General features: G+C 39.2%; 1 protein-coding gene across 2 annotated transcripts in view; it reads left to right on the top strand.

Moving 5' to 3' along the window:
* The window catches only part of man1a1 (mannosidase, alpha, class 1A, member 1), a 119,199-nt gene that overhangs the window by 57,197 nt on the left and 34,067 nt on the right, over nucleotides 1–27,935 (top strand). For both annotated transcript variants that reach the window (XM_066707643.1, XM_066707638.1), the window contains one exon: nucleotides 22,889–22,983. In XM_066707643.1, the coding sequence (XP_066563740.1) occupies nucleotides 22,889–22,983 (95 nt within the window). The remainder of the gene's footprint in view (nucleotides 1–22,888; nucleotides 22,984–27,935) is intronic.

Genomic DNA, 27,935 nt, shown 5'->3' on the forward strand with positions numbered 1-27,935 from the left:
TATTGCATGAAATTATCCCTGTTGCAGCTTATTCCCTCACATTTGATTGAGTTTTTGAGACCAAAGCCTCACGCTTGACACTTTTCTCTGGGGGGGTTTGTTGCTGCTGTTGTTTTTTTCCCTTGAATATGGATATCACACAGCTGTGTATCAGTGAGTCAATGTCAGTTTGGAATAAATTCAGATAACTGGTTTGTCTCTGAAATCGCAAATAGCAGATTAACTTCAACACAGTGCAGGTGTGCCGTCTGTACTCTGCCACTGGACAGAATCATTACAATTACTTCAGATGGCTATAAAGTACAACTCTACCAAGATGCTTCAATTCGTTGTGATTTGTTACTGGAGGATGTAATAGCAGCCGCCTGCAATACTTAGTTTCTCTTCCGCACCTGCATCCCTCCCCGACTCCTGCAGTGCTTGGACTCTTGGCTCTCCAACGTCCCTTCCCTGACTCTAAATATCTTTTTCTTAATTATTTTTTAATAGATGGCTCACTGTCAACTGCAATGCAACTTGCAACCGAAAATACCTCTCTGTGGTTCGGTCCCACTGAGAGAACTGAATGCTTCCTGAGCAGTATCCTAGTTTAGCCTCGGCAGCAACAGTAACTGTTAAGGGTGGTTTGCCAACTCTTAGGTCAGATCATGTGCCTCAAAATTTAGTTTTGTCATCATCAAGGGTTAGTGATTTTGAATTACTTTCACAATGGATTCTTCATTCAGAGTTGAATATATACGCTGATCTACGAAATTCTGAAATGTGACCCAGTTGGCAGCTAAGACTTTCTTTTGGTTCATCAGCAGGGCTCAGAAGTCACACAAATGAGCATTAATAGGTGACCAAAGCAGATCTTCTCACCAGCACCACCAGCTTTATTTTAAAGTTAAATTTGTTCAATGTTTGCATATTAGTGCCTGCATCTGCTCCCTGTGTTTACAAGTATCAACACTCGTTGTTGTTTTGTTATGATTATCATTACTTTGTTTGTCTGAATACCTAGATACCCATTTGTATGACTGTATCTGGATAGCTATACTTTCTGCACTTAAATTGGTGTAAGGAAAAAAAGAAAAGTGACAATCTTCAGACTTTCATCTTCACTATATGGGTTGTGAATTGATGTGAGCTTCAGAGCTCCAGAGTGTGAAGGCAGGGAATGAGCTGATACCATGGGGAGTACGAGGGAAGGCCTCATTTTTATAGCATGCTTTAAGAAAGACCATAACAGGTGACATGTGACAGGGAGGCAACTTTTTAAAGCACCGAGCTGTGCGATTTTTATCTTGCCCCAGTATAGACTTAAAAACCTCCTTGGCTGGCATTCAAAACAGTCTGAGTTCTTTGATGAAATTTTTATCATCGAGATGCACTGCTGTACGACATGGTCCGAATTTCAATCACACTTCGCTCAATAAATTGGAATTAAGGGTTTTCCAGACAGTTGTTTGTTAATTGAAGAATTCTAATAAATTATACAAATATAATTAAATAAAACTAGCATTATTTATGACAAAATCAAATATGGACATCTGGATGAAACCTTTATTAGTGGTGTTAACTTCACCAGTGTGGTTCAAGTGAAAGCCCTCTACATCCAGTTCACCTCTGTGGGTGCATTGCATAGCAATCTTTCTATAATGACAAATAGAGCTGATGGGGTTCTTATACCAGGAGATGAATCACATATGACCTTGTGAAACCATATCAATTGACATTACATAGTCTTGTAGTTATGGTATGTTTGAGGTTACCACGCTTGGCTGATGTGATCTCATTTGGTTCCTTGCATAATTTAAATAATTAAATAAACATCCCTTTCCTTTGTTTTTGTTGCTTGTAATGTAAGTTTGAATATTAATAGCATGACAGTCCAGAAATCGTATGAGAGAGGTTTAATTCCTTGCTAGAAACTTACTGTAACTGTTTTGTCCATAAAATAAATAAATTGCAGGTTTTGGATGGGTTGCACATCAGATCCATTTGTATTGAAATGCACTGAATGCGGAGAACAGAGCCAGTGCTTTGCTGTCATCTGTGAATAACTAGAAATCTGCTATGCATAAATTATTTTAAATGATATGATCCTTTGTATTTCAGACTGTTAGGACTGGAAGCTAAACCACCTGTGCAGAAGTACATTTGTGAACGAAGGCTGCTGCAAGGAAATTGCTCAAGGATGCGTTGTGTTCAGATGTCCGATTTCAAATGATGCATACAATTCTCGCGTACAGTGTCACTGAACATTGAACATCAACTCCTTTAGTGTGTGCACTTCACAATAGGTCACGCTTCCCTGTGAATAATTGCAGTTACTTTGAAATGGCAGTCTCACAGACAAATAGCAACTCTTGTCTTTTTATTTTTTATGATGAATTTTCCAACGTGGTCTTTCTGAATGACAGACTCTGAATGAACCCACTGAGCTTGAGACTCTCTAATAGACTGGAGACACCACTTTTCTTAAGCTTTGCCATTCTTATGGCTAACTTTCAAAATAGTGTTTGTAATAAGGTGCTGCCTAAGGCAATGTGGACCATTGGGAGTTCCTGCTTAATCTGTACAGAGCTCAGCAGTCAACGAACAGTCTTTTTCAGATTAACTGAAATCTGTAAGAAACGAGCTAGACGGGCAATGACTGAATTAATCTTCCAATACAACAAGCAAGGTCGTTTTTTTTTTTTTTTTTATGTTGCAGTAAATTTATTATTTTTGTTATTATTTTAGGGAACTGACTTATTAATATAGTCCAATACATTTATGTCAGGACTTAAAAGACCAAATATAATGTTTGCAAATAATGTTGCATTCAAATTAAGTAAACAAAATATTGAGTTTCAGGTCTGTCAGTGGGGTCTAGTCACTGGAGCCGAGCTGCTGTTAATTCGATTGGTGCAGTTCTCTGTGAGTGACTGGAAGTCCCAGGTTTTCATTACATTGTCTCATTTCTAAGCTATCTGTTTTGTTCTCTCATTCTGTTTTGTTTCTGTATCCATCAATGAAAAAGCTTCTGGATGGATTTGTTTCCATCAGCTAAAGAACCAACTGAATTTTATTTTCTGAATGCCTCTGAAATGCATTATTAATCAAGAGTCAAGATGCCCTAAAAGGACTGGTAAAGAATTTGGGCTTATTTATCGGTCTGTCTGTCAATCTTAGCTTGTGTTTTTGGTACAACAATAACTCATTTTAATTCATGTGAACAACTATGAAAAGCTTGGATTATGCAAGTGCTTTAGAAGTCTTTTTTTATATTCACAACATATGCAAGTCATGATTATGGGATTTTCAGACTGCACAAGACAACCAGTCCCAAGTTTCAGAAGACAGGTTTTGACAGTTCTGAGAGGAACGTGAAGGTATTGGTTAATCTTTTTTATTAAGAGAATATCCAACAGCATTTCTTTGGCATTCAATTTCTTTATGAAAGAGAAGTTCCCTTATGTATGTGATGCTAGTCTTGGAGGTGTTAGTGGTGCTAGTGAAAACACTCCCGTGCAGAGAGTTGGTATTTTGAAAGATTCAAACCTGCCACAGCTGTGATGAAAAGCGTGCCCCCCTGACGCCAATGTCACAGTGTTAGATCCCCTGCAAGGATTGTTGAAACTCTATGGATTTCAGTATTTCATGTAATCCACATCCGCGCACTGCACTGTAAAAGACATTGATGAGGATATGTCTTTTCATAAATGATCTGGAGGGAGGACAGATGAACTGCATTTTAAACTGAAGGCCTGCATTCAGTGACAATGGATTATTTTGGTTCATCCTATGCACTCTGGAAGCCCTACAGCCCTACTTTCCAAAGTACCAAAGGCCAGATAAGGTTTTAATCTGACATGTGGATATTGTCGCTGCCACATACCTGCTTGTCCTAAAACCACAATATGCATTATACGTGTCCCACAGCCTTGTGCTGCCCAATGGTTGGGAACCAATCCTCTGGTGGCTGAGGCAGAGTAGTTTCCTGTCTATCTCCCATTGTCCTCCTGTGTTTTTCTGCCCTGCATATAAAGGTGGCCAGGTTAATGAGCAGTACGATGTAACTGCACTGGCAAATCGCCTCGGCAAATTTAGCTTCTGTGGTGCTGAAAAGCCTTTAAAAATAGTTTGCTTTTTTCTTCATGCAGCCACTGAGATTTTCTGATATCACTGACAAGCTCAAGTTCTTTTGCCTGTCCGCCTTTTTTTTGTTAATGGTAACTTGAAAAGTTTTTTTTTTTTTTTTTTTTTTTTTCTTCTCTGTCTCAGAGAACAAAGATCAATAGCTCTACCCTCCTCAGTGACAGGTACTGCTCCTGGAAAAGCAAAGCAACCTGCAAGGAAGCTGAATTAAGGAACATGTGGTCTTAAGCACTGACTGAAAACCGAGGGGCATTATTTGATGCAGCTGTGAAACGATACCAGTTCCTGATCTCAATGGCTTGTTATAAGTAATTTGATAGCAGGGCACAGACAAAGGCCAAAGGCAGTGAGGGGGGGTCCAGAGAAGAGCGCAGAACTGCGGAGCCGGCACACAGAGCCGTTCTCCATGAACAAGATGCCAAGGGAGAGGAGAAAGACAACAAGTTAACCATGCATACGATTGAAGAGCACCTGGTTGCTGTCTGAAAACACCATTTACCTAAAACAATCTTCTGAAGTGGCAGTCTGAGGAATATGTGGTCTATCTTTCTGTGCAGCAATACCCAACAGAGGGAGTTAGTGCACCTTTTTGTTTTTGTTTTGCTTTCCCCCTCTCTCAGTGTTTCTGAGATAAGACTGTGTTTTAGCCTTTTTGTTCTTTCATATTGGGAATAGCTGGTCTTCAGCAATTTATTTCCCCCTTTGTTCTGTGTATAGGTGCTATTGTATTCCATCGTGTATTGCTGAAGCCAGGTGGTGCCATGAGCCTGTCCAGGCCTGTAGTCTCCTAATGTATGGAGACTGCTTTAAATTGGTCCACTCAACAGGATTAAGTCAATATGGACAGAGGAAGAAGTCATGTATGAAAATAGGCAATGGAATTCTGATGTCACACACAAGGTTTGGCCCTGAGTCGGTATATAAGTTGAAGTATTAGATGCATAATTATTCTCATTTGACTAAAATGTGTGTCTCTATACCGAACAAAATAAGACATGGAAATCTTCTAAATGGAAACCCGGGATTAAGATGTCAAAGTGTTAATTATTGCAGTTGTAAGATCAGTACACTGAAACCAAGCTCCTTGGCAACCTCACAAAGCATTCTGTTCAGACCCGAGGTCATAATAAAAATTACTTTTCCCACTCAATTGGAACAGAACGTCTGAGATGTATCAGTGGTAAGAGGACTTTCTCCTATTTTTAGATTTACAGTTGTGTGCCGAAGGCAAAACATCAGTGATTAAGTTATTTCTGAGTGTTTAGAGCTCAATTCGTCTGAAGTTTTTTTTTTTTTTTTTTTTTTTTTTTTTTAATTAAGAACTTTTTTAAATTGGGGGAGAACTGTGACCACAGCAGTTTAATGGCCTTGTGTGTATCTTGTGTGCTGTGAAATTGAAGCACACTTCACGTACTCCTGGAGAGGCATGGTGTGTTGTGATAGCCGCTTGACACTGTTATCAAATTCTTGGTCTCGCTTGTTTTTTGGTGCGTCTTGGCTTAAATTAAAAACAGGCTTCTTTCCAAACTGAGATTTAGAGGATCACACTGTATTCATTTGTGTGGATTGCAGGACATCATATCATCTGCTTAATTTTACCTTGGACTTATTACTTGTAGTGCTAGTACTACTAACTCCTTGCCCCTGTGTACAGAAATGGCTGACCCAGAATGTGAATGCAGGCATATTTAATTATCTTTACTATATTTTTTAAAGAAGTAACCTGTCACATGAGAATAAATAAGTGACAAAAAAATGGATGGTGCCAACCATTAGGGGGTATAAATCCAAAGTGCTTTTCGACGGTGACCTGCTACAGGGCTCCACATCAGTGCTTTTGCGGTTTGTCACTGCTGCTGTTCACAAGTCGTGACTCATTAACAAGCTATAAACTGTACGGTCAGTTTATAAAAAGACCATCTTCTCATATGATTAAATAAGATGTAGTTCACTTGTTTACTGCTCAACAGAAAAGGAAATTAATAACAGCCTGGTGCACAACGTGATTTAGTTTCTGTTAATACATTGCTTATGAAATACTGCATTCATTCCGATCCCTAATTAAATAACATACCCATAGGTGTAGGCTTAGGGGGGACAGGAGGGACTTGTCCCCCTCAATCATAGGTGTCCCCCCCACTCTTTGACATACTCCTCCCTCTATGACTCCCCCCAACTCAACACCTCCCTTCTGATACTAAAGTTACGGTGCTGAACCTACATGCTAGAAGCTCTGCCCATGTCAATAAGTCCATAGCAGGGCTTATTGTGGGCCTCTGATTATGTTCAGCTGCAGCATCATTCTATAATAGTGTTACAAAAAGTTAAAGATGCTTTAATTTTCCTTTTGGTTACAATATAGTGTTAAACATTGCAGGTAATTTTTCATCTTTGTCTTCCACCGTAAGTTACCAAACACTAGTCTTCTTTTTTTGGGGGGGGGAATTTGAGCCCAGAGTTCTTACCTAATTGATGCTTTTGTTTCTGTGCATGATTTGATCCTGAAAGTGTAAGGGCTTGAGTGTATGCCAGCGGATAAAACACCTCCTGCAAAACCAGAACTAAACACACAGCCATCAGGAATCACTAGAGTTAATTGTTATTTTAAAAATGATGTGTGCGTGCACACAATAAATTGGTGGCAGGCGAATTTGGCAGCATTGTCCTTGTCAGTATGAGTACAATGAAGTAAACTGAAGAGAAGTGCAAGATGATGAATAGAATGTGCCATTTCAGTAATGCTGAGCACACATTATGGACAAACATTAAGTGCCAGAGCAATAAAGCCATTATGCCATTTATTTGGTAATCTATAAACCCCCTCAAAAAATAAACTTGGAAAAACCATTGCCTGCTGTGCATACCTCATGCACCAGGAAAGATTAGCTGAACTGGGATATAACTGGGAGTAATATCACCCTTTTGCAGAAAACCCTTTTCATGGTTTCTTAATGTCCAATGGCATTTTCAGATTTTTTTTTTTTTCCCCTCCTAGTATTTTATTGTCCGAGAACTATACCTCCTTTTTCTGGTATATTTCAGGGTTTTGCAAGGTGGCTGTTAAAGGTCTGCTAAAGGCTCTCCCCTCGTATCTGAGAGACATTGTGCTCGCAATGTGGTTGAAGTTCTCACTTGCAGCAGTTCAGCAGTGGGTCTGTCGAATGTTACTTGAGTTCTGATTTTCCTCTTTGTCAATTCTACAGTCAGATACATCACCCCAAACTGGGGGAGGTTGATTTGAAATGCACTACAGCAATAGTTTTTTTTTGTTTTTGTTTTTTTTCTATTTTTTGTGGCGTAATTGAATTTCCTTTTCCATCTGTGTACGAACAGACCTGGGAATTAATTAGGGTGCGCTCATGACTACAGCCCAAGATCTGAAGCTCATCCCTGCTGTCTACCGCATGTCAGTTTAGCATAACTTCCATATGCTGCCATTTATGATGGTTCCAGCACCTTAGACATTATCATCCAATTAAAAGCTCTGTTTTCCATCTGTTTCTGTGTTTGACCCTTTCCCCTGTGAGTCTTTGCCCAGTTTGGCCATAGCGTACAATGCTCGCCTTCTTCTGTTCCATTTGTCAGCCTTATAATTACCACAAATAAAACACTGAAAAACAGAAGGTGAAGCAGAAGGGCCAGGTTATATTACCTTGTTGTCTGTGACCACTCAGGGAGCCTTGTCCTGTTCTGCCAGTGAGCTTCCTTAGCTAGTTCAAAACTGAAGCAATGTTCATCAGTCCAGGCCATTCATGTTCAGCTTTTGAGAGGGTCAAATCGGGACATTAGGAAACTTTGCATTTCCCGGTACATAAAAAGCACAGCAAAGCTTGCAAGAGGGAAATGGCTATGCTGAAAGCACTTGAGAGCACCAGCATATGGAATTAGAAACTGATACACAAGTATCAGTATTAGGATGGTATTTAGTTACAGTATTACTGTACTGCCCCACGTATAAAGTGTTTGTGTCTGTTGTGAAAGTCCTGTCATTTATCCCTGTGGAGTTCCTCATTATTTTTTGTCTTCTTCTGGCTAAAACAGAGACCTGTGCAATGCATCTTACCATTCAGTGGTTTGTGTAATTTTTGTAAGGACCAAGAGTGGACAGTATATTTGTAGAATCTCTGGATGAATCCCAACATCTGCTATGTTGTAACCATGATTCTTTGAGCAGTCTTACTTCCCCCTACAGGAAAGTTATTTTAAGTGGGTGTACAGCTTGTTAAAAGTAACAAGCAAGAAGTTGTATTTTGTCATTTTAAATGTCAGCAAATACATTGTCCAGCTGAGCCTTTGAAGTCAGCAGTCCTGTGCAATTTAACATCTGCCAGAGTCTTATCAAACACGTATAGCCAGAATAGACTGAGAGTTTGGTTTCTGGTTTAACAGCTCTAGGTGACCCGTGTCCCATGCAGTTGGACTTTAGCTTTTGTAAGTACAAATGTATTTGTTTGCCAGAGGTCATGAAACAGGTCATGGACTGTTCACAAACCGAACAAAAACATAATCATGTTGAAATTGGGTAGGGCCTGAAACACTCAAAAGCCAGTGCCTTTTCTCATATTTAATGTGATGTGTTTGTTTGTGTGTTATGTATGTGTGTGTATAATATTTTGCATAAATTAACTTGTTTTTTGGATTCATGTCTGACTATATTGTTTACGTGAACACAATTATTGTACAAGATAATTTATTATTTTTAATATCCTTGATTGCACATTTTAGAGCAGTGTAGTTAACAAGAATTTATTCATAATAATCATGATCTCTAGTTGTTCTGGAATTCAGCGACAACTTGATTACTTTTTTCCCTGCCTGATTTATAAATGTTTTTTTTAACGGTTTTGTTCTTGGCAGTGTTTTTAGGATGCTTCATACTAATGTTGCCTCCATTCATTGTGTGGATCTGCAGTGTGCAGAATTAGTAGGCACACCCTCGATCAAGAAGTGTTACGATTCGAGGTTACCGGAAACACAGATCATAGCTAATGATTCAGCTCAAGAGATTCACTACCTGTGCTATAACTTTGCATGGAGAACAGTGGCAGGATGAAGCTTTTATCGTGGTTGTTGGCCCAGTCAAGCATAAAATGAGCAAAACAAGACCAGGAGGGGCAGCTCAGTTCAAACCTTAAATAAGGATTTTAAGTCCTTTCCAATTGTTCCTCTGATTGTTGAGCATGACAAAACAGTGATTTAAACCTCTGCAGTCAATACTTATAATCTGTGCTCTATTCTGCACATAGCCAGATGCTTCGTTTATTTTAGCGCAGTCAAACACACACATTGGATTTATGGATTTATTCCTTTATTTTGCTTAGTCTTTGGATGAGATTTTTCACACCATGCAAAACAATTTTCACATCCCTGCCCCCTACAAACGTTTGTGTATGTATGTATTCATTCATGCATGCTTTGGCTCAGATTAAATAAAAAAATAAAAAATCAAGCCTTCCACATCTCGCCTGCAAATTTGAACCAAATGCAGTTTAAAATAGAGAACATTTCTCTTCCTCCATCCATTCAAATCCTTTATAATTAGATGTCTTAATACACCCAAAGGAACTGACATCACTCAATAGCCCCTTCTTCTCAAGTTGCTTGCCACAAACAGCAGGAAGACATCTTGAATAATCATTAATGCCCTCCCCTTGACCTTTACATTCATCTTCACTGTGAGTGTGTGGCAGTAGCGGCATCGGCTAGGGGAGGTCACTCTGGCTGCCCTCCCCCGGCTGAGAACCCATGTTGACTGCCTTGGGAAACATATATTATCAAAGCTATTGGTATCTAGTGATCACGGAGTGGTTTGCTATTGTGTAAAGTATTCGGGTGTTCCTATATTCATAACCTCATATAGAATATTCCTAAATTCGTAAAGAACTATACCAGTTATTTTTCAAACATTCTGCCTTTTTGTATTTCAAGAAAGGTGGCCCCAAGTTTTCTTAAACCTTGCATTGAGGTTTGATTTTGTGATGCTTCAAATACCAGTATATCAAGCAACGAGCCACAAGACATTGTCTGATGGAACAGATGGAATACGGATACGCGATGCTAAGTGTGCTCACTGCTGATTTGTGTTGGGGGTGTTTAGCTGCAGATGCTGCTGTTTGCTGAACCTATTAAAAAGGCAACGCATTGTATTTGAGGTGCAGTTAAACTGTCTTGCCACCAGGTTCTTGTGATTCACCACGACCCATCTTTGTCTGCCGCGTAAATCAGCAGTGAAAGCCCACCAAGTGCTTTTCTCCAAGTCTGGTGGTGTCGTGTAGCATAACGAAAGGGAGAAAATCTCAGAAATGCCCTTTCTCATGTGCTTTGTTAAGACACTGCAAGACTGGGCTCCTGAGGAGTAGGTGGTGTTCTGTGGCTGTGACTATAGGAAAGGTGTGCGATTTGGACTGGGGGCTTTCACTCCTGAGCTGGCCTGCTTGTTCCTTACATAATTACAAACTTGTCAAATGGGATTGTGGCATCCAAGCTGTGACAGTGGAAGAATAATCCCATTTGTCCTGAGATTTGGGTATTTCTAGGATCCCCTGCTAGTATTTAGGTTAAGTAGTATTAACTGCTTATTTAACTCTACTTCAGCCACAAACAAACCTACAAACGCAGTTTCAAGCACTCTACATCTCTACATTGCTCTATTCTACAGTAAGAAAAGACTGATGACTCCTTTTCCTATCCTTGCAGTTTGATCACTACTGGCTGTGAAATCTTACAGATTTAAGATCAAATGCAAAGCTAAGATTCACTGATTTGGATTTATTCAGAACTTCACCTTCATCCCATACAGTTAACATTTTATTTTGGAAAAGTGGGTCTTTAATATTGAAAGAAAAATTGTTGTCTACTTGACAAATTACAACGTATTTCTCCTCTTAGTTCAGTCACTTTTTTTTTTACTAAAGGGAAAGAGGAATAGAGCAAAACTGTTTTAAATGGAAGTTTTTGTTTAATGAGCAGTTTTTTTTGGTTTTTCTCATTGCTTTAATATTCCTTGCAGTTGTCTTTTCTTAGGTTTCTGAACATATCTACATCTATCGTATCTATGAAGTGCATAAGATAATTGATTTAAGTTATGTGAAGTTTTTCTTTCAGTGTGCAGTAAAATCTTGCCATACCTGAGACTAAATTTAAGATCCCAATTGGTGCATTGTAATTAGGTAGTTATTACATTAGCCATATGTCTAGAGCTTGCCTAATACAGTTGATAGGTGGTAATGCAATCTCTGTAATACATTTGTGTAATGCATTTTTATGACCAACTTTTCAATTTGCAAGAAGTACCTGAATGGAGCCCTAAACAGGTGGCTTTATGTTTAAAAAGTAATTAAAACATAGGTTTCTGTGTTTCGGTCAATTCCTGTGGTAGGACACAGGAAAGACTGTCTTTAACATTGAGCTTGCCCACTCTCTAGTGTCACTCGTAATGGTACTACTGAGTTTTAAATGTAGGCGTAGTCTCATTTCCCAGCCCTCTTCAATCGGATTAACCAACCACAATCTGCCACTCACTATTGTCTCTGTTTAATGTGCTTAAGAAAACCTTTCAAAAAAGCTGTTAAGGCTTTTTGTCTGATCTTGTGAGCCTTTTATTGAATATGCCATTTGGGTTTCTTTGACTTACTTAAAATCACTTATATCCCTGGAGTCTTCGCTGTGGTAATGTGTTATAATCTGCATTTCACCCACTAAGCACACCTTACTAAAGAAGGATTTACTAGTCTGACATTTAACAGCTTCCTCCGCCCCCCACCCATTAGAAAGTGGATTAACAGTTACAGGTTTCTACCCACTTTTCTGCTTTCCTGTGTTTTAATTTATTTATTTCCCCTGGATATCAACACGTCTTGCTGTGGAAGGAATCGGAGACTTATTAATCAGCGGCCACTTGAAAGGACCATCCTTCTCTGATATTTCTATGTTATTGTGTAGATTACAACCTCTAATGAGTAGCCATGCTGCATATGAAAATATCTATCCCAACATTACCTCAGGGCCTCTTCAATATTTATACGTTGCCTCCAACTCTTTACCTACAGACATGAAAGGAGATCTGTCCTAATTTTAACAGCTATTTATGTGTTTTATCAAGTCTAAAAGTCTTCATATCTCAAATGTACCTTTTGCTGTTATTCTATTTGGGTTACCCTTTGTTTTCTCAGTTGAGTTTTCAAAAAGAAAAGAAAAGAAGTCTCTGTAGTCTTAACTTCTGGACAATCACTGCGTAGTAGACATCTGATCATGTGTGTCGGACTTTGTATTGTAGTGCGTATGCAGCGTATTCTAAATACCTGCCCGTTTCATTATTGTGCAGACACATTGATGTGTTCAGGACACCAGGATGTTATTACAGTTATGTGTTATTTGGTAATTTTGCACATTCACGTGAAGTTTTATCTGAGTGGTTTAAAGACATGGCACTGGTACCATGGTATTGTGGATCGGCCACTCTGAAAGGTGGTGATTTTGTACAGCGTAATCGCCAATCTAACACCTAAGGTCGTATAAAAGTAAGGTTTTTTTAGGTGAAATGTTACACTTCATTTTAGTATTGTTGATGTTTCTTATCCCTCAGAACTAAATGCCAGCAGAACTGGAGCTATCATTTTCTATGAATAGCGGTTCCTATAAAGTGGCTTTTGAAGCTATTGTCCGGTGTCGTGGGATCGGTGAGGATAGTTTGCTGGACTTCTTTTTACCTTCAGATATTAAAGGTCAATTATACAAGAGTGCGCACTTTAATCTCCTGGCAAGCTTGTCAGAAAAGGTCATTATTTTTGAATATATCATTTCAAGTGTTCGATTCTACTTCAGATCCAGCCATATTAAATTTTGTGCTTACGATCTCAAGAAAACTTCATGCAGTAATATCTCTAGTCTGTAGTGAACTCGATGGATTATTTTGTTCTGTATTACTTTATTAAAGGCATTGAATATGTGGTTTATTTTCAAAATCTTAATACTTAAATACACAAAATTGTTTCAGTCTATTTCTTTATAATGGATTTTAATGTACATTTTTCTTTTGGACCTGTACCGAGCAGAATGAACAGATTCTGCTGTGGCGCCTATAAACCTGAGACTACTAAGAGCAGTTCTCCTTTATCTCTAAACCCCTGGGCTATATGCACTGAGCCTTCTTTTAATGTGAAAAAAGTAATGTGTTTTATTACAGGAGAGGGAATGGTTTTCATTTGATGAAAATGAAAGGAAAATAGCTGCAGATAAATTAAATGGTGGCATTTTTAAAGCACTTACCTTTTGTGTTTTATAGTCTTATTTTATTGTATTTGAGTGTTCTAGCAAGACAGTCCATCTACTGACTATAACATTTAAGATGTGCCTTTGTGCCTCTTACAGAACAGATGACATCAGCGCACACTACACTGTTATTCTTGAATCAGACTCCACTGTGCAGGGGGTATTTTTAGAAGGCGCTTCTGGTCTGTGTGGATGGGTATGCTTTTCATGGATGAGTGATTTTAGATGTTTAATATAAAATAGGTATTTTTATTAAAATAAAAAAATATATCTATAAAAACATGTTTTCACCAGCTGACGCACAGCAAAGCTTCTTTCACAGTGCCGCTGTGAAGAGGTTTTTCAACTGCAGCACTTACCTCACCAAGACACCTTAGCTCTGATTAGTAGCCAAAGGTGTCTCATTTAACCCCCATCTTGTTTCTGTTGCTCATTACTAACGATGCATCTTTCTCATGGTCAGCACCTTTATTTATCGTATACCCTCCCAGTAAATGCAACAGTTTTGTGTAGCTCCATTTCTGACTGATCCATGAAATGTGTTAGAAGTGCTACTCATAACTGTAATATTGAAAAAGTTAATGTGAACCATTCATTAAAACTGCTATATTGAATTAGTAATTTAACATTTTCTCTTTATTATGAAGGTTATCAGTTCTGTTAAAGTTTAGTTAATCCAGCAGGATATCCACCCGAGCTGAAAAAGTGAATCTTAAAAAGACCCGCCTGCTTACAGTGCACTTAAAAGGTGTCGGTGTGAATGTCATGAGGTCCTGGCACTGCTGAAATGCTGCTTCTCCTCTTCAGCTGGAGACCTGGGTGAGAGGACATTCCTAATGAAAACTTAATGTAATGTTTTCCTTCTTCTAAAGTGAACAAGTGTGGAATACTTTTGTTTTTCGCTAAAACCCATGAAAGAACTCTGCAGTTTCCAGCAGAATAATGATGACTTTGAAGAACTGCCTGTAGATCTGTTGGCACTCAGCCTGTCATCACGAAGATAGACAGATAGACAAGAGTTTTCAGTAAAGCATCTGCAAAGTCAGGTCAAATATAATGTAGGCATGATAAAATAAGGTATATTAGATTTTTTCTTTCTCAGGATATATCAGGGATTGTTTGTCAAATGTTTTTGTTTTTATTTTTATAAAAGAACATCATCCAACATTGTCCCTCAACAACAACAAACAAACGAACCAAATCAAAAACCAGGCTCTATTTTTCAATCGGTCTGTATGTGATTTCTCAGTGCAGACTGTATTAAAACTGGCCTGTATGTCATCTCTAACTCGGCAAGGGCTCCACAAGCATGGGCAGCTTCTAGCCTCTCAAACAAAAGACACAAAATAAACGCACAACACTCCAGCCCTGCTCCTCGGGGCTGTTTCCCTTTTACAGATTGGTTTATGGCTCCTGACAGTGTTACCCACAATGGAAAATGGGACATGCACTCATCAGTAACTAAAAGCTCTTTCCTGCTTTCCACTGAGACTGCATGCCTTTTCTTAGCAACTGATTTCCATTTTAATAACACGCGCTGAGCAAGGCAGAGAAGGAGGGTCACGATAAGGTGTGCAGAGGGAAGGGGGTACAAAACCTAAATGGTTATATATTTATATCTATATTGAGAGCAGTAACCGCATTTTCTCTGGTAAGGGCATTATTAAGCATTTGTGAAAATGTATCGCAGCCAACGGTTTTCTGGAGAAATAAAAATGGAAAAAAGATTCTAACAAGGTCTCTGGAGCGTTCATTTAGAATGGTAATGAATATAATGCACCTGTGCTCAGTTTTATCTGGGATGCAATAAAGATGTCAGCTCGGCTTTAGCATAAATCAATTACTCCTCTTATACCTGTCAAGGTTCAGTCTGTGCCGTAACAAGTAACCCTCTGATTAAAATAGAATGGATTAATTTGAGGAACCATAGCGAATATCGAAATGCAATTATTATGGAAGGTCTTAGTTGTAGACCTGGATTTTTAAATCAATAACCCTACCTAAGTCAGTTAAGATAATCACTAAAATATTATATTCCCTTCATTTTAGTATGAATGATGATGAAGGTGCCTCCAGGTGATCCAGTTATTTTTGCTACAGGCAGTAATTTCACACATTAATGTAGGAATGTTGAGTAATGTCAACTGATTGTTATAGAAATTGTTCCTGTAGCTGCAGTCTCTATTCTCTGGCTCAGTATAAATAACAAATAATTACCCAATTAGTATTCAGTCACATGTGCTTTACCTGTTGCTGACCCCAGTTGACCTGATGGTCCACTGTGTTGAACTGCAAGCCTGATGTTATGTCTTTATCTGTTATTTGTTTTTTCTATAACTTTGTTTGCATGGCTGTATGATGTTTAGGGGTGCCATGGTGACTTAACTGAGAGGTTTTGAGCATGGATGCCCATGGACTGCAACTTTCTCCAGCGCCCATAGACCTCGCTTTGATATTTCTTTTTGCCTTTCTCTCTGCCCATATTTCTGTCTTTGCCTGCCTGCCTTCCTGTCTCACTCTTTCTGTGTTGGTCTGTCTGCCTTTCTGTCCACCTATTTATTTATTTAGTGTTAATCAGCCTTCCTGTATGGTTGCTCTCTGGCCACCGCTGGCAATGCACTGATGACTGTAATCTGATATGGGCCTGTGTTTGTGTCCGTGTGCATGAGTACCTACAGTAAACAGAGCACTTTGGGGTTGACTGCTGTGAAGGCACCGCATGATTAAAGCAGTATTGCAATTCACATTACTAATGCTGAATGGAACTGATGTTTTCCTCCCATGTTGTGATATTTATCAGATTTAATTCAACAGGTGTTTGACTCAGGGAAAGGATGGCACCATTGCTGGAAATCATGCTGGAGATAATATTACAGTTAAATGTGAGATGAGTTTCATACCTTCCAAACTCTTTACAGCTGCATATATTTTGTGCTTTGTAATATCTTATAAGACTTGCATGATTTTAGACTCCTCTCTTTTTTCCATATGACTCACGATATTTGGACCTTTACAGTTTGTTTAATGTTACAGATTTGCTTTGGTCAAAAACAGTTTCTGCACTGAAGAACAGTTGGAAGTTAGGAGACTGCTTTAATCCATAAATTATACATACAGTTATAGTGTAATTGACATATTTTTCATTGAATGGATTTCCTGCTTCGCACTGTATTAAATAAGACACAAAATCAATGTGGTCTTTAGAAATGTCTTTGAAATATTAATTTAGAATTATTACTTTTCTCTAGAGTTGCTTAGAAATGTACACCAGCCACTTCTGTACTGAACAGTTAATCTGATCGACATTGTGCTATTTAATATCGGATAGGTTTTTTTGTGTGTGTGTGGTTATTGATGGAATTGTTACAGGAAAAACATTTACATCGCTGTTTCGCACAGCAGTATTTAGCATTTGTGAAAATGCATAGCAGCAGTTTCTTTCAGTTCACTCAGGGTGTCCTGTTCTGTTGGTCCCACAGTGAATGAATGGCCTTGTCTGACACCCTGCATCTCCCTTGCATCAGAAAACTGCTCTTCCTGCAAGTCCTCTTTCAGACCTGCAGCAGGTGCCGTTCTTTTCAGTTTGCCTCCTGGAGCTTCGGTCATGGCCGATTGAGACTTATTTTTCTTTTTAATGGTCAATCTGTAGTTAAAATAGAGCAATAAATCTCTGATGGGCTTCGCAGACCTTATGGATATTGTGTGCTTCAAAGCACATAAACTCCACAGTGTTGTGGGCTCTGCTCCCATCAAGGTTTCCAACAGACAAGCTGTGGCAGAGTCGAGGGTGTGCTGATGTGAGATTGATTTCCACAAGGGTGTCTACAATGCAGGCCAGGAGACACAGGGGTGAGACTGTCCCTCCCCGGTGCTGGGAATGAAGTCCCTCCTCACCCCACTCACTGCGGCAGCTTCCTACTGCAGTGTAGATTGCAAGTGAGGAGAAAAAGGAAAGAAAAAATAGTGTAGAGGCTGCAGTATGTTTTAGTAAGTCACAACGCTGACTAAAGAAAAACTTGCAAATTAGTACGATAATTGCTGTGAAGTGCCCTTTCAGAAATGTCTCCCAGAGCTCTTCAGAAGATGATCTACTGCATGGGCCCGCATATCTGCGCAGTAAAAATGGGAAATATAAAAAATGGATGTGTAATGGCATTAAAGAAAAACGTGGTTCGCAATATATGCCTTTCATAGACATTTTGCCTAATAGGCAGTATTAATTTAAAAGTTATCGTACAGCTTTAATGCTCATTAAAGGAAGGACTGAGTAGCCATTTTCAGCCCTGTTAGGTGCACAGTATGTGATACCAGGAGTTATTCAGCTCAGTCTTGTCAAGGAACCCATTCCAGACGTCCTCGTCACTTGTAAATCTATTGGCTGTGCAGTGCTCAGAATAATAAGTAATTTGTAATGTTCTGTAATAAACCTGAAACCAAACACTGCATTACAAAGCGTCCAATATGCTGCTGAACTGGATTAATATTCAATGTGTGACCTCACCTGCTACATCCTCCCTCTCCCTCATATATAAAATATACTTACTTTGTGTTTACATTTGTCATCTTGTTGAAGCTTTTTTTTTACAGTCTAAATGAAAATACCAGCTTTGGAGCTTTATTGTTAAGGTGTTTTTTTTTTTTGCAGAATTCACAAGAACAGAGGGGCTTATGTCTTTCAGCAAGTATATACACTTAATTAATATAATTGACCTCATAGCTTGTATAGTTGTGTTTTACAACCTGGGAAGATTTAGATTTAGCTGTTTCTGCCCTGAGAATTGGTATTTGGTAGGGTTTATTGCATTGGCAGGACCTGTCTGAGTGATGAAGCGTAGCGGACGTCTATTGCGCTGTTGTTCTCTGTGCTGTATGGTGACTTCAGGCTCAGATTGTATTTTATGATATTGAGATTAAACGTGTTCATTTCAGTGAAAAAATAACAATGGAGAGGGGCATTCAATTGCAAGAGGTTTATTGCTCCAGACTTTGTGAAAAGTTTTGCTGTTGTAAAAGCAGGCTTCTCCACATCAGCCATTTAATTTACTTAGATTTGTTCTCATCGTCTTCAAACTGGCTCCCACTGCAAAACCGCTACTGAGGCAAATTAGATGCATTTTTATAGCACATGATGTTGTCATTTATTCGGGTGCAATGCCACCATAACTCTTTAGCACAGCCGCAGGAATAATGGGAGAGCAGCTCTGAACTCTGAGCCCACCAGTCAGATTGTTCTTATGGCAGCTGAAAGCAATTCAATACAATCACAAACGGGAAACAAATGATGCTGTCTTAGGGTGAGGAATTTGTCTCGGTTGCTTTAATTTACTTTTCATTTTCAATTACACGTACATTGAGCTATGATAAGGAATTTTAATCCCATCACAGTTTTTCTGGCACTGCACCAGCACTTTGTTGCTAAACTAAAAATTGCTGCAAGCGATTTACTTCTGCGTGTAGCAGAATCTAATAATCCGTGTAAGCACACTTCATAGATTTGTGTGCGTTTTGGGATCTGTTGTGTAACCTTGCACAGTTTCAGTGTGTAGGGAGTACAGATTGTAACTACTGTTGCAGTATGCTTCAACATGTGTGCGGAACACAGCACTGAACTGGAGAGCCTGGATTATCCAAAATCAATGTCACCCTGAAGGTGGGAAATTCTTTACACGTCTTTAGGCATTACACCGCACTCTTTTGCAGTCCTGTTTTTTCTTGAGCAGAACTAACCTGCAGCGTCTCAGGGAGTGTATGAGAAAATGAAAATGCTTTACTGACACTGCACACCTTAATGCGAGTCATGAATGTACTTCTAATTATCAAGCTTACCAAGGCTCAACTTTTCAATTTACTTTTTGTCACTAAAGTATTACTGGGTGTGAAAATATAGAAATGGCCATGCAATCACTTTCTGTGCTTTTGTGTGGGCAGGCTAGGGTTTGTAGGTTTCAAATTGAGATTTTTTTTACCGCTATTCTTAACTTGTAGCATTTACTTTTCTGCAGTTATACAGCTGTAGATGAACTCTATTGTTCTTCACCTATACTTGGTCAGTGTGTGGCCTTTCAGCCTCTCCCCAGTTTAGCTGTGAAGACTAATATTGCTCAGACAGGTTAAGACGGGTTTCATGCCTTTACTGAAATCTCTTGAGGTAACCTATCTCATGGGAACGCAACAGAATTTCACTGCACTTACACTGTAACAAATTTACATAACCCAGAATGATGCTTCAATGTCAGCTTTGCGCATATAATCTCAGCTCTCTGAACTTCGCTTTTACAAAATAGTTATATTCAAAGGTGCCTTTCCACTCAGAATATTATTTGCACAATCGCACATCCATACTGTATAAAATTCCATCTGACGCTGTTGTTTTTTTTATATAAATGTTGGTAAATGGAATTGCAAGGTGTGCCAGGAATGCAGAGAGTAAGACACTGAACCAGCCGTGAAACACCCCTGGCTCTTCAGTTGGCTGTGAGACTTGCATGAGAACCTTCCTCTTAGACCAACGTTCGTTTTTATTCTCCTCTCGCCGCCGCCGCCTCCCCTTGAATGATATGCTGCTTTTTTCTTCCCAGAACTCAGCTGTTCAGGTTTGCTTCTCTGAGTGTTTGAGAGGCTGTCAGTGTGGCTGTGCTTCCTGTTTCTTTGGTGTCATTCAGATATTACAAGATACCATGATACAAGCGACACCTTGCAGAAACGCTCCACGGGGTTCACCTTTGCTTTAACCAGTCTTGGTGTGTGAAGCAGTAACCCAGTAAGGCAGCATCTTTCATTCTGCCTATCAGATTCTGTTGTGCCCCCCGGCTCCCATGGCCCCAGAGAGGCCGTTCCCTGTCAGGGCTGGGGCTGTGTGCATCGAGCTGTGTGCAGTACTCCCAGGAGCCCGTGGTTTGTTTGGCCCTTCTCCGTAAGGCTGGCTGAATGTTTCCTGCCCTTTCCTGCTGGGAAATCTAGTCATACGCGGCGCAGAAAGCAATATGTCTTGTTTAGTGCCATGTCCAGTCCTATCTGCAAGCAAAAGCAAAGGGTTTGTTAGCTTTGCTTTATTTTGACAACTACACCAATACAGTATGGCAGGAACGAGGCTGAAGCCTAACTCAATTTATTCATATATATTTTTTTATCTTCAGTGTTTTGAAGCGGGGAATGGAAAATAACACCCAGCGTCAGCTCAAACTTATCATACTTTAGATAAGCATTCAATTATGTGGCTTTTCACAATATGCATTTGAGTCTGTATACATGCCTGCCGTTACTTATATTTTAAGCTTGTGCACATGTATGGTTTTTATTCCCACAGCTATATTTACTGATGAGAACAAATAAACACTGCCTTTTCTCATGTCTTTGGACATAGTTTTGGTATTTGTGTTGGTAACCCAAGAGACAGTGGAATCAAAATACCTTCAAATAAAAAGATACATACATTTGAGGTTCAGTAAAGTTACGTTGCAATATAATGCTTACGTATATTTTGAGTGACTCAACACTATCTTGCAGTGATTGGAAATTAAGCTACTACCCTGTAGTGCCATTTCATATAGTCACTTTGCATGGGACAAGAAAAATATATACAATTCTTTGTATATCGGGCCTTATCAATGCCAAATGTTGAAGAATGTGATGAAGGAAAAAGACGACAAACCACTGTTTACTGGAGTTTGTTTACTAAATATATTACACATAATGCACTCTAGCAATTCACCGAGTAATTAAAAAAAAGATGATCTAGTTTGTCAGGCTGGCTTATTTCTGGACTTTATTAGAGGCATCAATCAAGTGAATTAGGCTGGCTTTAAACTTGTCATTTCCTTCCACTTTGATACCCTAAATGTGTCACAGGATGTAATTATTTGTGATGGACTTGACTGTTGTATTACTAGGTGGGTTTGAAAGTACAATTACTCCTGTAATTTCAGAGACATATTGCCGTAAAAATACAATATAGCATAATAAAGATCCTGAAGGCTTCACTAAGTACACTCATTATGAAATACACCCGTCTGCATAATTCAAAACAGGCTAACAAAAATGCATTTGGGAGATTCCTAGAAGAATTACATGGGAGACATAGATAGGATAACCTTGCCAAAAGGGACAACTGACATTGAATAAGCAAGTTTGTACGGCCACCAAATCCTGCAATGGATAATTCTCAAAGTCTAGCTCTTTGTAATAAACACTGATTAATGAGAGAAGCCAGAGCAATTTGAATGTAACTGATTAAAAACACTTCAGCCTAAGCAGAATAAAGTGCAGTGTGCCTTAGTTCATTTTGCTATGCTACAATGTCTTCACTTGAAATTTAAAATCTATCCCCCCAATATTTTCTGATTCAATCTGTAGTATACTCTATTAAAAGACAATGGCTTAAACAAAACAACATGGCAGTTCATCCCCACTTAGCTATGCTACTTACTGAGTACACGATACATTTTAATAAATCTGCTCTTTCTGTATTGTTGTGGTGTTATACCGTATTAGATACGAGTCATCAAATTCTCATGGCGTAGCCTTCCTGCAGCATATTTGATCAAGAATCTTTTCCGCATACCGGTACAAATAATAAAAAGACGGGAATCTTCTATTTCCTTCAGCATATACCCAGCACCTGTTCATGACACGGAAAAGCAACACATTGACACTTTGCTAGTTGCAGTAAATGTGGCTAATAGCGGTGTCTTCTGTCCCCATGTCTGATGTTAATCTTTCTACATTCCAAGTCTAGCACGTTCTCTTTGCATAAATACCACATCGTCCTTAAAGCAGGCCTTGTCAACATTTAGAAAAATGAAATACTATCAAAAAGCTCAAGTACATCAGTACCTTGTAGAGCATTGCTACAGAGCACATTTACAAGATAATGAATAAACTACTTTAGAAATTGTTGCACATTATCAGATGTTTTTCTTTATTTTATATTATAAAAAGCAACTTAAGATTTAGATCCAGAGAGAAAACAGGCAGTAATGAGCTGAGTGTTGCGGCTGCGTCAGATCTGAAGTAGGTTTCATTTATCTCCGGATTCTGACATAAGCTTTTCTTTGCTCAGTAGACACACCTGTGGTAATGACAGAGGGCTCCTCTTTGCCGTTTTCCTGATCCCTCATCTGATTAGGCAACCTGCAATTCCCATTACATAAAAGTTGTCAAAGCTGTGTTGTGTGCTAGATAGTGTAGGATACAAAAACACTCTGTTCACTGTGTTAGTATTGGGCGGCCATGTCAACATTTTCTTTGTGTGCCAGGACATCATAGTAATTAGTCTTTTTTGATGTACTGAGCTTGTGCCATTGTCTACAGCAGGTGTGCCCTATCTAAAGGCCAGGATCAGATCAACTTGATGGGCTCAAATTCAGGAAAAATTTAATCATCAATCAAGGATGTATTTCTGAAATGGGCTTCTGAAAAGACACAAAGATGTTGTTGTGTGTGTTTTGTTGTTTTTTCCACCTTTGTTTTATTGCCAAACCTGCTCTTTTTCTAGGTATTCAGAAGGAAAGCAGTGGAACTCGGAGAGAAGCTTTTACCAGCTTTCAAAACCCCCACTGGCATCCCCTGGGCACTCCTGAATTTGAAGAGGTCAGTCTGTGCATTGGCTCCTAATTTAAACACTACTTCAGTTTTCACTCTCCCCACACGGGCAGGGCTGCATATCCCTGACTAGCAGTGCACAATGGGAAAATATTTCTGTGATTAATGGTAACGGCATGAATGAAGACTTTTTCAGATCATACTGGAAATGGTAGAATTCAAGCAGGACACCTGTGTGTTTTCTGTCACATTGCTGCTTTTAATCAGTCTGTTGATATCTTTTAAAATGTGCAATGCGTCATACAACTGCAGAATGTATATCTGTGTTTCTACAGAGGTGTTTAAAGGGTCACAAATCTGGGCAATTGCTGCAACTGTTCATGTTTTAGGCCTTTTTTGGTGACATGTATGTACATCACAGTGCTGCGCTAATTGGGTGAATTGAATACTAATTAATTCAAACATCTATTGACTCAGCGATGTATTTACTTTTTGAATGGAGAAATGTGTCAAGCCCATGCTGTGCCGATCAAAGAGATGAAACGTGTTCAATATACAGGAGCATTTATCTTCAATAGAATGGATTACAGTGTCAGCACCGAAATCTTATTTAGCAAAGGCAGAGAAATTAAAAACACATCATGTTTAATTCCTTAATCAATCCTTATTTCCTGCAATGTTTTTCCAATTTGCTTTGACATATTGATCAAAGCTCGGGTTTGAGACTCTTGATAGTAAAACATGAAGTGTCCTAATTGCAATGTAAATATTTGTGTTCTTTTACCGATACGCAGTGGTTAGGTATTATTGATATTAGTAGTTAATCTGTCATTAACCCAGTGGCTCTTGAATCTTAGAGCCAGTGATTTTACAGTATAGCAAAAAGTATTACCATGAGTGTGCTTTAAAAAATATATTATTTATTGGAAAAAAAACATTTTTTGTAATAAGGTATCCAGAATTAATGGAGACCTTGTCATAATCATGCGGATGTTCATTATCCTTATTCAGTACTGTATCATCTGTTTGCTCTTAGAATAATCAGCTCACTGTAAGGAAGGTCTTGTAATCAATAAGATGATAGTCTTTAGCCAAAGTTAGTGGCCACAACCCTGCTTCTGATGGAACTCAGAAAAATCAATTTGTTGTCTGTAGAGAAGAGGAAAAAAACCCTTCCCTTATAATGTAATCTTTCATCATTTTGATGACAGTTCTGTCCTTTTGTATATATAATTTGGAAAGTCAGTCTTGCATTTGTGAATTGTAATAGGTAAGCTGCAAATTTGTCAATCCAGTACTGTGTGTTTTGTAAGCCTTTTCCTAGAAGGTGGCTCTACGCTGTAATTTTTTTTTTATTATTATTATTTTTTGGATGCGTTTTATTCAATGTAGAGCGTCATGTACATGCTGACACAGTGAAGACATAGGCTACCATTGTGTCTGGGTTGAGCGTTGACACAATAACTGTGTGGACCATTTCTGAGTTGACTCTTGGGCCTGAGAGGTTTAACCAGCAAGCCCTCCCTTCTCTCCCCTTTGAAAATTGTGATTCCCAAATCGTTTTCCTTATTTCTCTCCTCCTTTCACTACTCTCCTTTCGGGGAAACGGGTAATAAGGTCTTATTTTGTATTTGTATCAGGCATTATATCTTCAGTTAAAATCTGAAAGCTATTCACCCTGAATGCTAAAAGAAGATCAGTCTTGTACTAGAAATTGACAGTGACAGTGATTGGTTGCCAGGGTAAAGGTGTTGACAGACCTCTGTCCATTTTAAGATTTGAAGTTTAAGGTGTTCAGTAATTATTTCAAGCCCTAGTAATTACTCCCAAGTAACATGCTCCATTTTTGTCTTGAGTGCTCCACACACTGTCATATCAATGAAGTACAGTGAATTCACACACATCATTAGGAGCTAATCCATTTCCTTCAGTGTGGAAGATGAAAAATGGTTATTCATTGGGCTTCCTTGCATACTAAGAGGTGCCCCAAGAAATACAGATTTTTATAGAGATTTCGCATTTCCTCTGAACACAAGATAGCTCTGAAATAAAACAGAATGGAGCATAATCTTTGGAAGCTAAAAAGCTAAATGAGAGTGAGCTCCAGTTTCAGACAGCTTAGTCTCCAACCCTAAACATCTCCGTACCTGAGGTCTAATTCATAAAGATAACGTTCAGAATCAAGCTTTTAGCAGCAGCTTATGGAAAAAGTTTGAAGTTCTCTGCAGCTGTTCAGTGTTGTAGCTCCCTGCTTTCTGTCATGGTAGATATATATTTTTTTAACATTTATATCTATACAAATGTCTCTGACCAACATTGTTTCTAATAATAATAAAGAACAAAAAAAAAAAACTGCACCAAAAATAGATCGCTTAGAATTTTCTCTCTTCATTGCCCTCTATTCTGTTTGATTCGTTTTAGGTTAATTAAAAGTGAGGTTGTCATGGTGATGGTCATTGATGTTAATGTTTCAGATTAATTTCCATTTTACAGTGCATAAGGCTTTCATAAATATGATCATGTAGCTATTGAAACAATTGGGTTTTGTTTTTGTCTCCCACCCACCCCCCACCCCCCCCCCGAGCAGTTTCCCCCCCTGCCACTGTGCTCCTCCACTGAGTAAGCAGTGAAGACTTGCTAGTCCAGTCTCATTTTAAATGATTCCCTAAACAGTCACAAATGAAATTGCCAGCCTGTATACCTAATCCATCTAGCTGTCTGCACACCCTGGTAAATAAAGGCAGCATCAGTGTATTTGTCTAGTGTCCATCATTCTCCTCCCTGTTATTTTATGAGTATTCAGTTCTGCCTTGCATGTCTATGAAAAAGTGCTCTGCTTGAGGACAAGATAAGATTTTTTTTTTTTTTTTCTTCTCTACAAAATATTGAGGATGAAAATGTACTGAAGCACAAAAACATAAAGAAATGATTGCTCATTACAGTTTTCCATTAACCAACTTTACAGCCACCCAAACAAGTAATTTTTCTTTCTTACTGTATACTAAATACATATTTGCAATGACCTTGCTCGCCCTCATCAGTGACGCATCCTGATACGCAGCTTGGCCGTATCTCTGTGGTTTTAAAGGAATGGCATCAGATCCTCCCTTAACTGTTTCTGGAGTTACACACTTCAGTGACTTGTTCATTCTTCATCTCCCTGGACCAGGTTGGCACAGAGAAGCAAACCTCTTATTTGTTTGCAGTCAGTGTGTTAAAACAGCCATGCCTTTGACAGAGAAGTGTGATGGCTCAAGTGCCACAAAAGTAAACTGAAACTCAAAGTGCTGAGGGCCTGTTGGTCCTGTCACCTGGTCCTGAGTAGGGAAAGCCCACCAGCAACATATCACTGGGTGTCCCCCAACAGCCAGTGAGTTCACATCCCTCAATGGGACAGATTAGTGTGTGCTAGAAGGAATGACTCCTGCAGTTTACATTTACGTCTTCAGATTCAGTAATTAGTATCATTCACCCCTGCTATAAGCTTTGTAAACTCAATTCAGTTCAAACTATATACAATGTCCCATGAAGTACAAAGACACTGCATCCTTTTAATGATGCAATGAATATGCTGTGTTAATATAAAATATATAGTGTTTTTTTGTATTAGTCTAACACAGGCTCAAACAAATTTGTTGTTATTATCATCATTAATCTGTTGATTAACTCACTCTGAAGCACTTTGCATCCATTCATTTTCCTGTGGGCAGCTTTGGCTGGTAGACATATCTGATCAGTTGTTTCAAGCTTAGTAGAATAAACATTTATTTATTACTGCCGTGGCCCCTGTGGTTGTAATCTCACAATTCTGGATGTAATTTTCCCCCTGTGGGGAGTTGCCCAGAGCACTTTGGCTACAGATGGAAATAGAGGCTCATTCTATCAATAGCAATTTCCTCTGAGCACCACCGCATATTTGTGAGTCTTTTCAAACAGTGCCGATTACAGCTCCATGAGTTACATCAATCTGATGCACCTTCCTATATTAATGCGGGAATACATGGGAGATGTATGGTGATATCATGGCCGCCCGGCTTGGACACGATTCTGCACCCCCCTCAATTCCTGGTACTGTTTTCTTCAGTTAAAAACATGTAACTAACCTTGTGATGTGCGTTCGGGTTGGGGTTGTGTACTCTATCAAAACATGACTGTAATCAGAAACTCAGTCTCGTGCCATGGTGATGTTCATGTGACTCCCTCCACTCTAGCAAGCATTTGGTACCCGAGACTCTCTAAACAGAGAAGACCGAGTATTAAAATCAAATCAATGACGGCTTGTGCCATTCGGCAGCTATTTGGCCTATTTGGCCATTTTTGCTTCCTACCACCGTGACCAGGACTTTTTCACCAGAGTGTACTAAAGCTGCTGACCAGTTATCACTGTGTACAAACCTGCTCTAGGCAACAGGACTGGAACCGGGGATTTGCTGGATACTCGGTAGTTTCCAAAACAGGACAAAGAAATCTGGTGATTTACATTTTTGGAAAGACAGCACCTCGAAGCACTGGAGCTGCCAGCAGAAGTGTCAAAAGAAGTGGTGAATAAACATCCTGGAAGAGATGGAGCTAGTGCAGCTAAAGCAGGTTTAATTTTGTAAATGAAACATGGAGACCTCAGAGGAGGGTACCAGAGGAGAAAGAGGCAGGTGGCAATTTTCCACCCTGTTAAAAGATGCCATTTCATTGGACATTGATGAAAAGTTTAAAAACTGAATGCTCTGAATGTCACCTCATCTGCTTCCTTTGAATGCACAAACGCACTCCCAGCAAACGCCTGTGCCCGTGTGTGCGTTCCTGGATCTGTGCGGGTTCAAGCAATTCAGAGAAAGTTAATGTGGTCTTGGGGAGACGGGGAATAGGGTTGCTCAACGCTTCAGGTAGTAGAAAGGAACAGAGCTAAACACAGGCGTTTTGGAGGAACGTGCAGACCTCGTTACTGACCCACTTTCACTGACTCATGATGGGCTGTGCCTCTGTCCTCAGGGAGGATAGCGGGT

This window comes from Amia ocellicauda, chromosome 1, assembly GCF_036373705.1.
Source record: "Amia ocellicauda isolate fAmiCal2 chromosome 1, fAmiCal2.hap1, whole genome shotgun sequence".
NCBI lineage: Eukaryota > Metazoa > Chordata > Actinopteri > Amiiformes > Amiidae > Amia > Amia ocellicauda.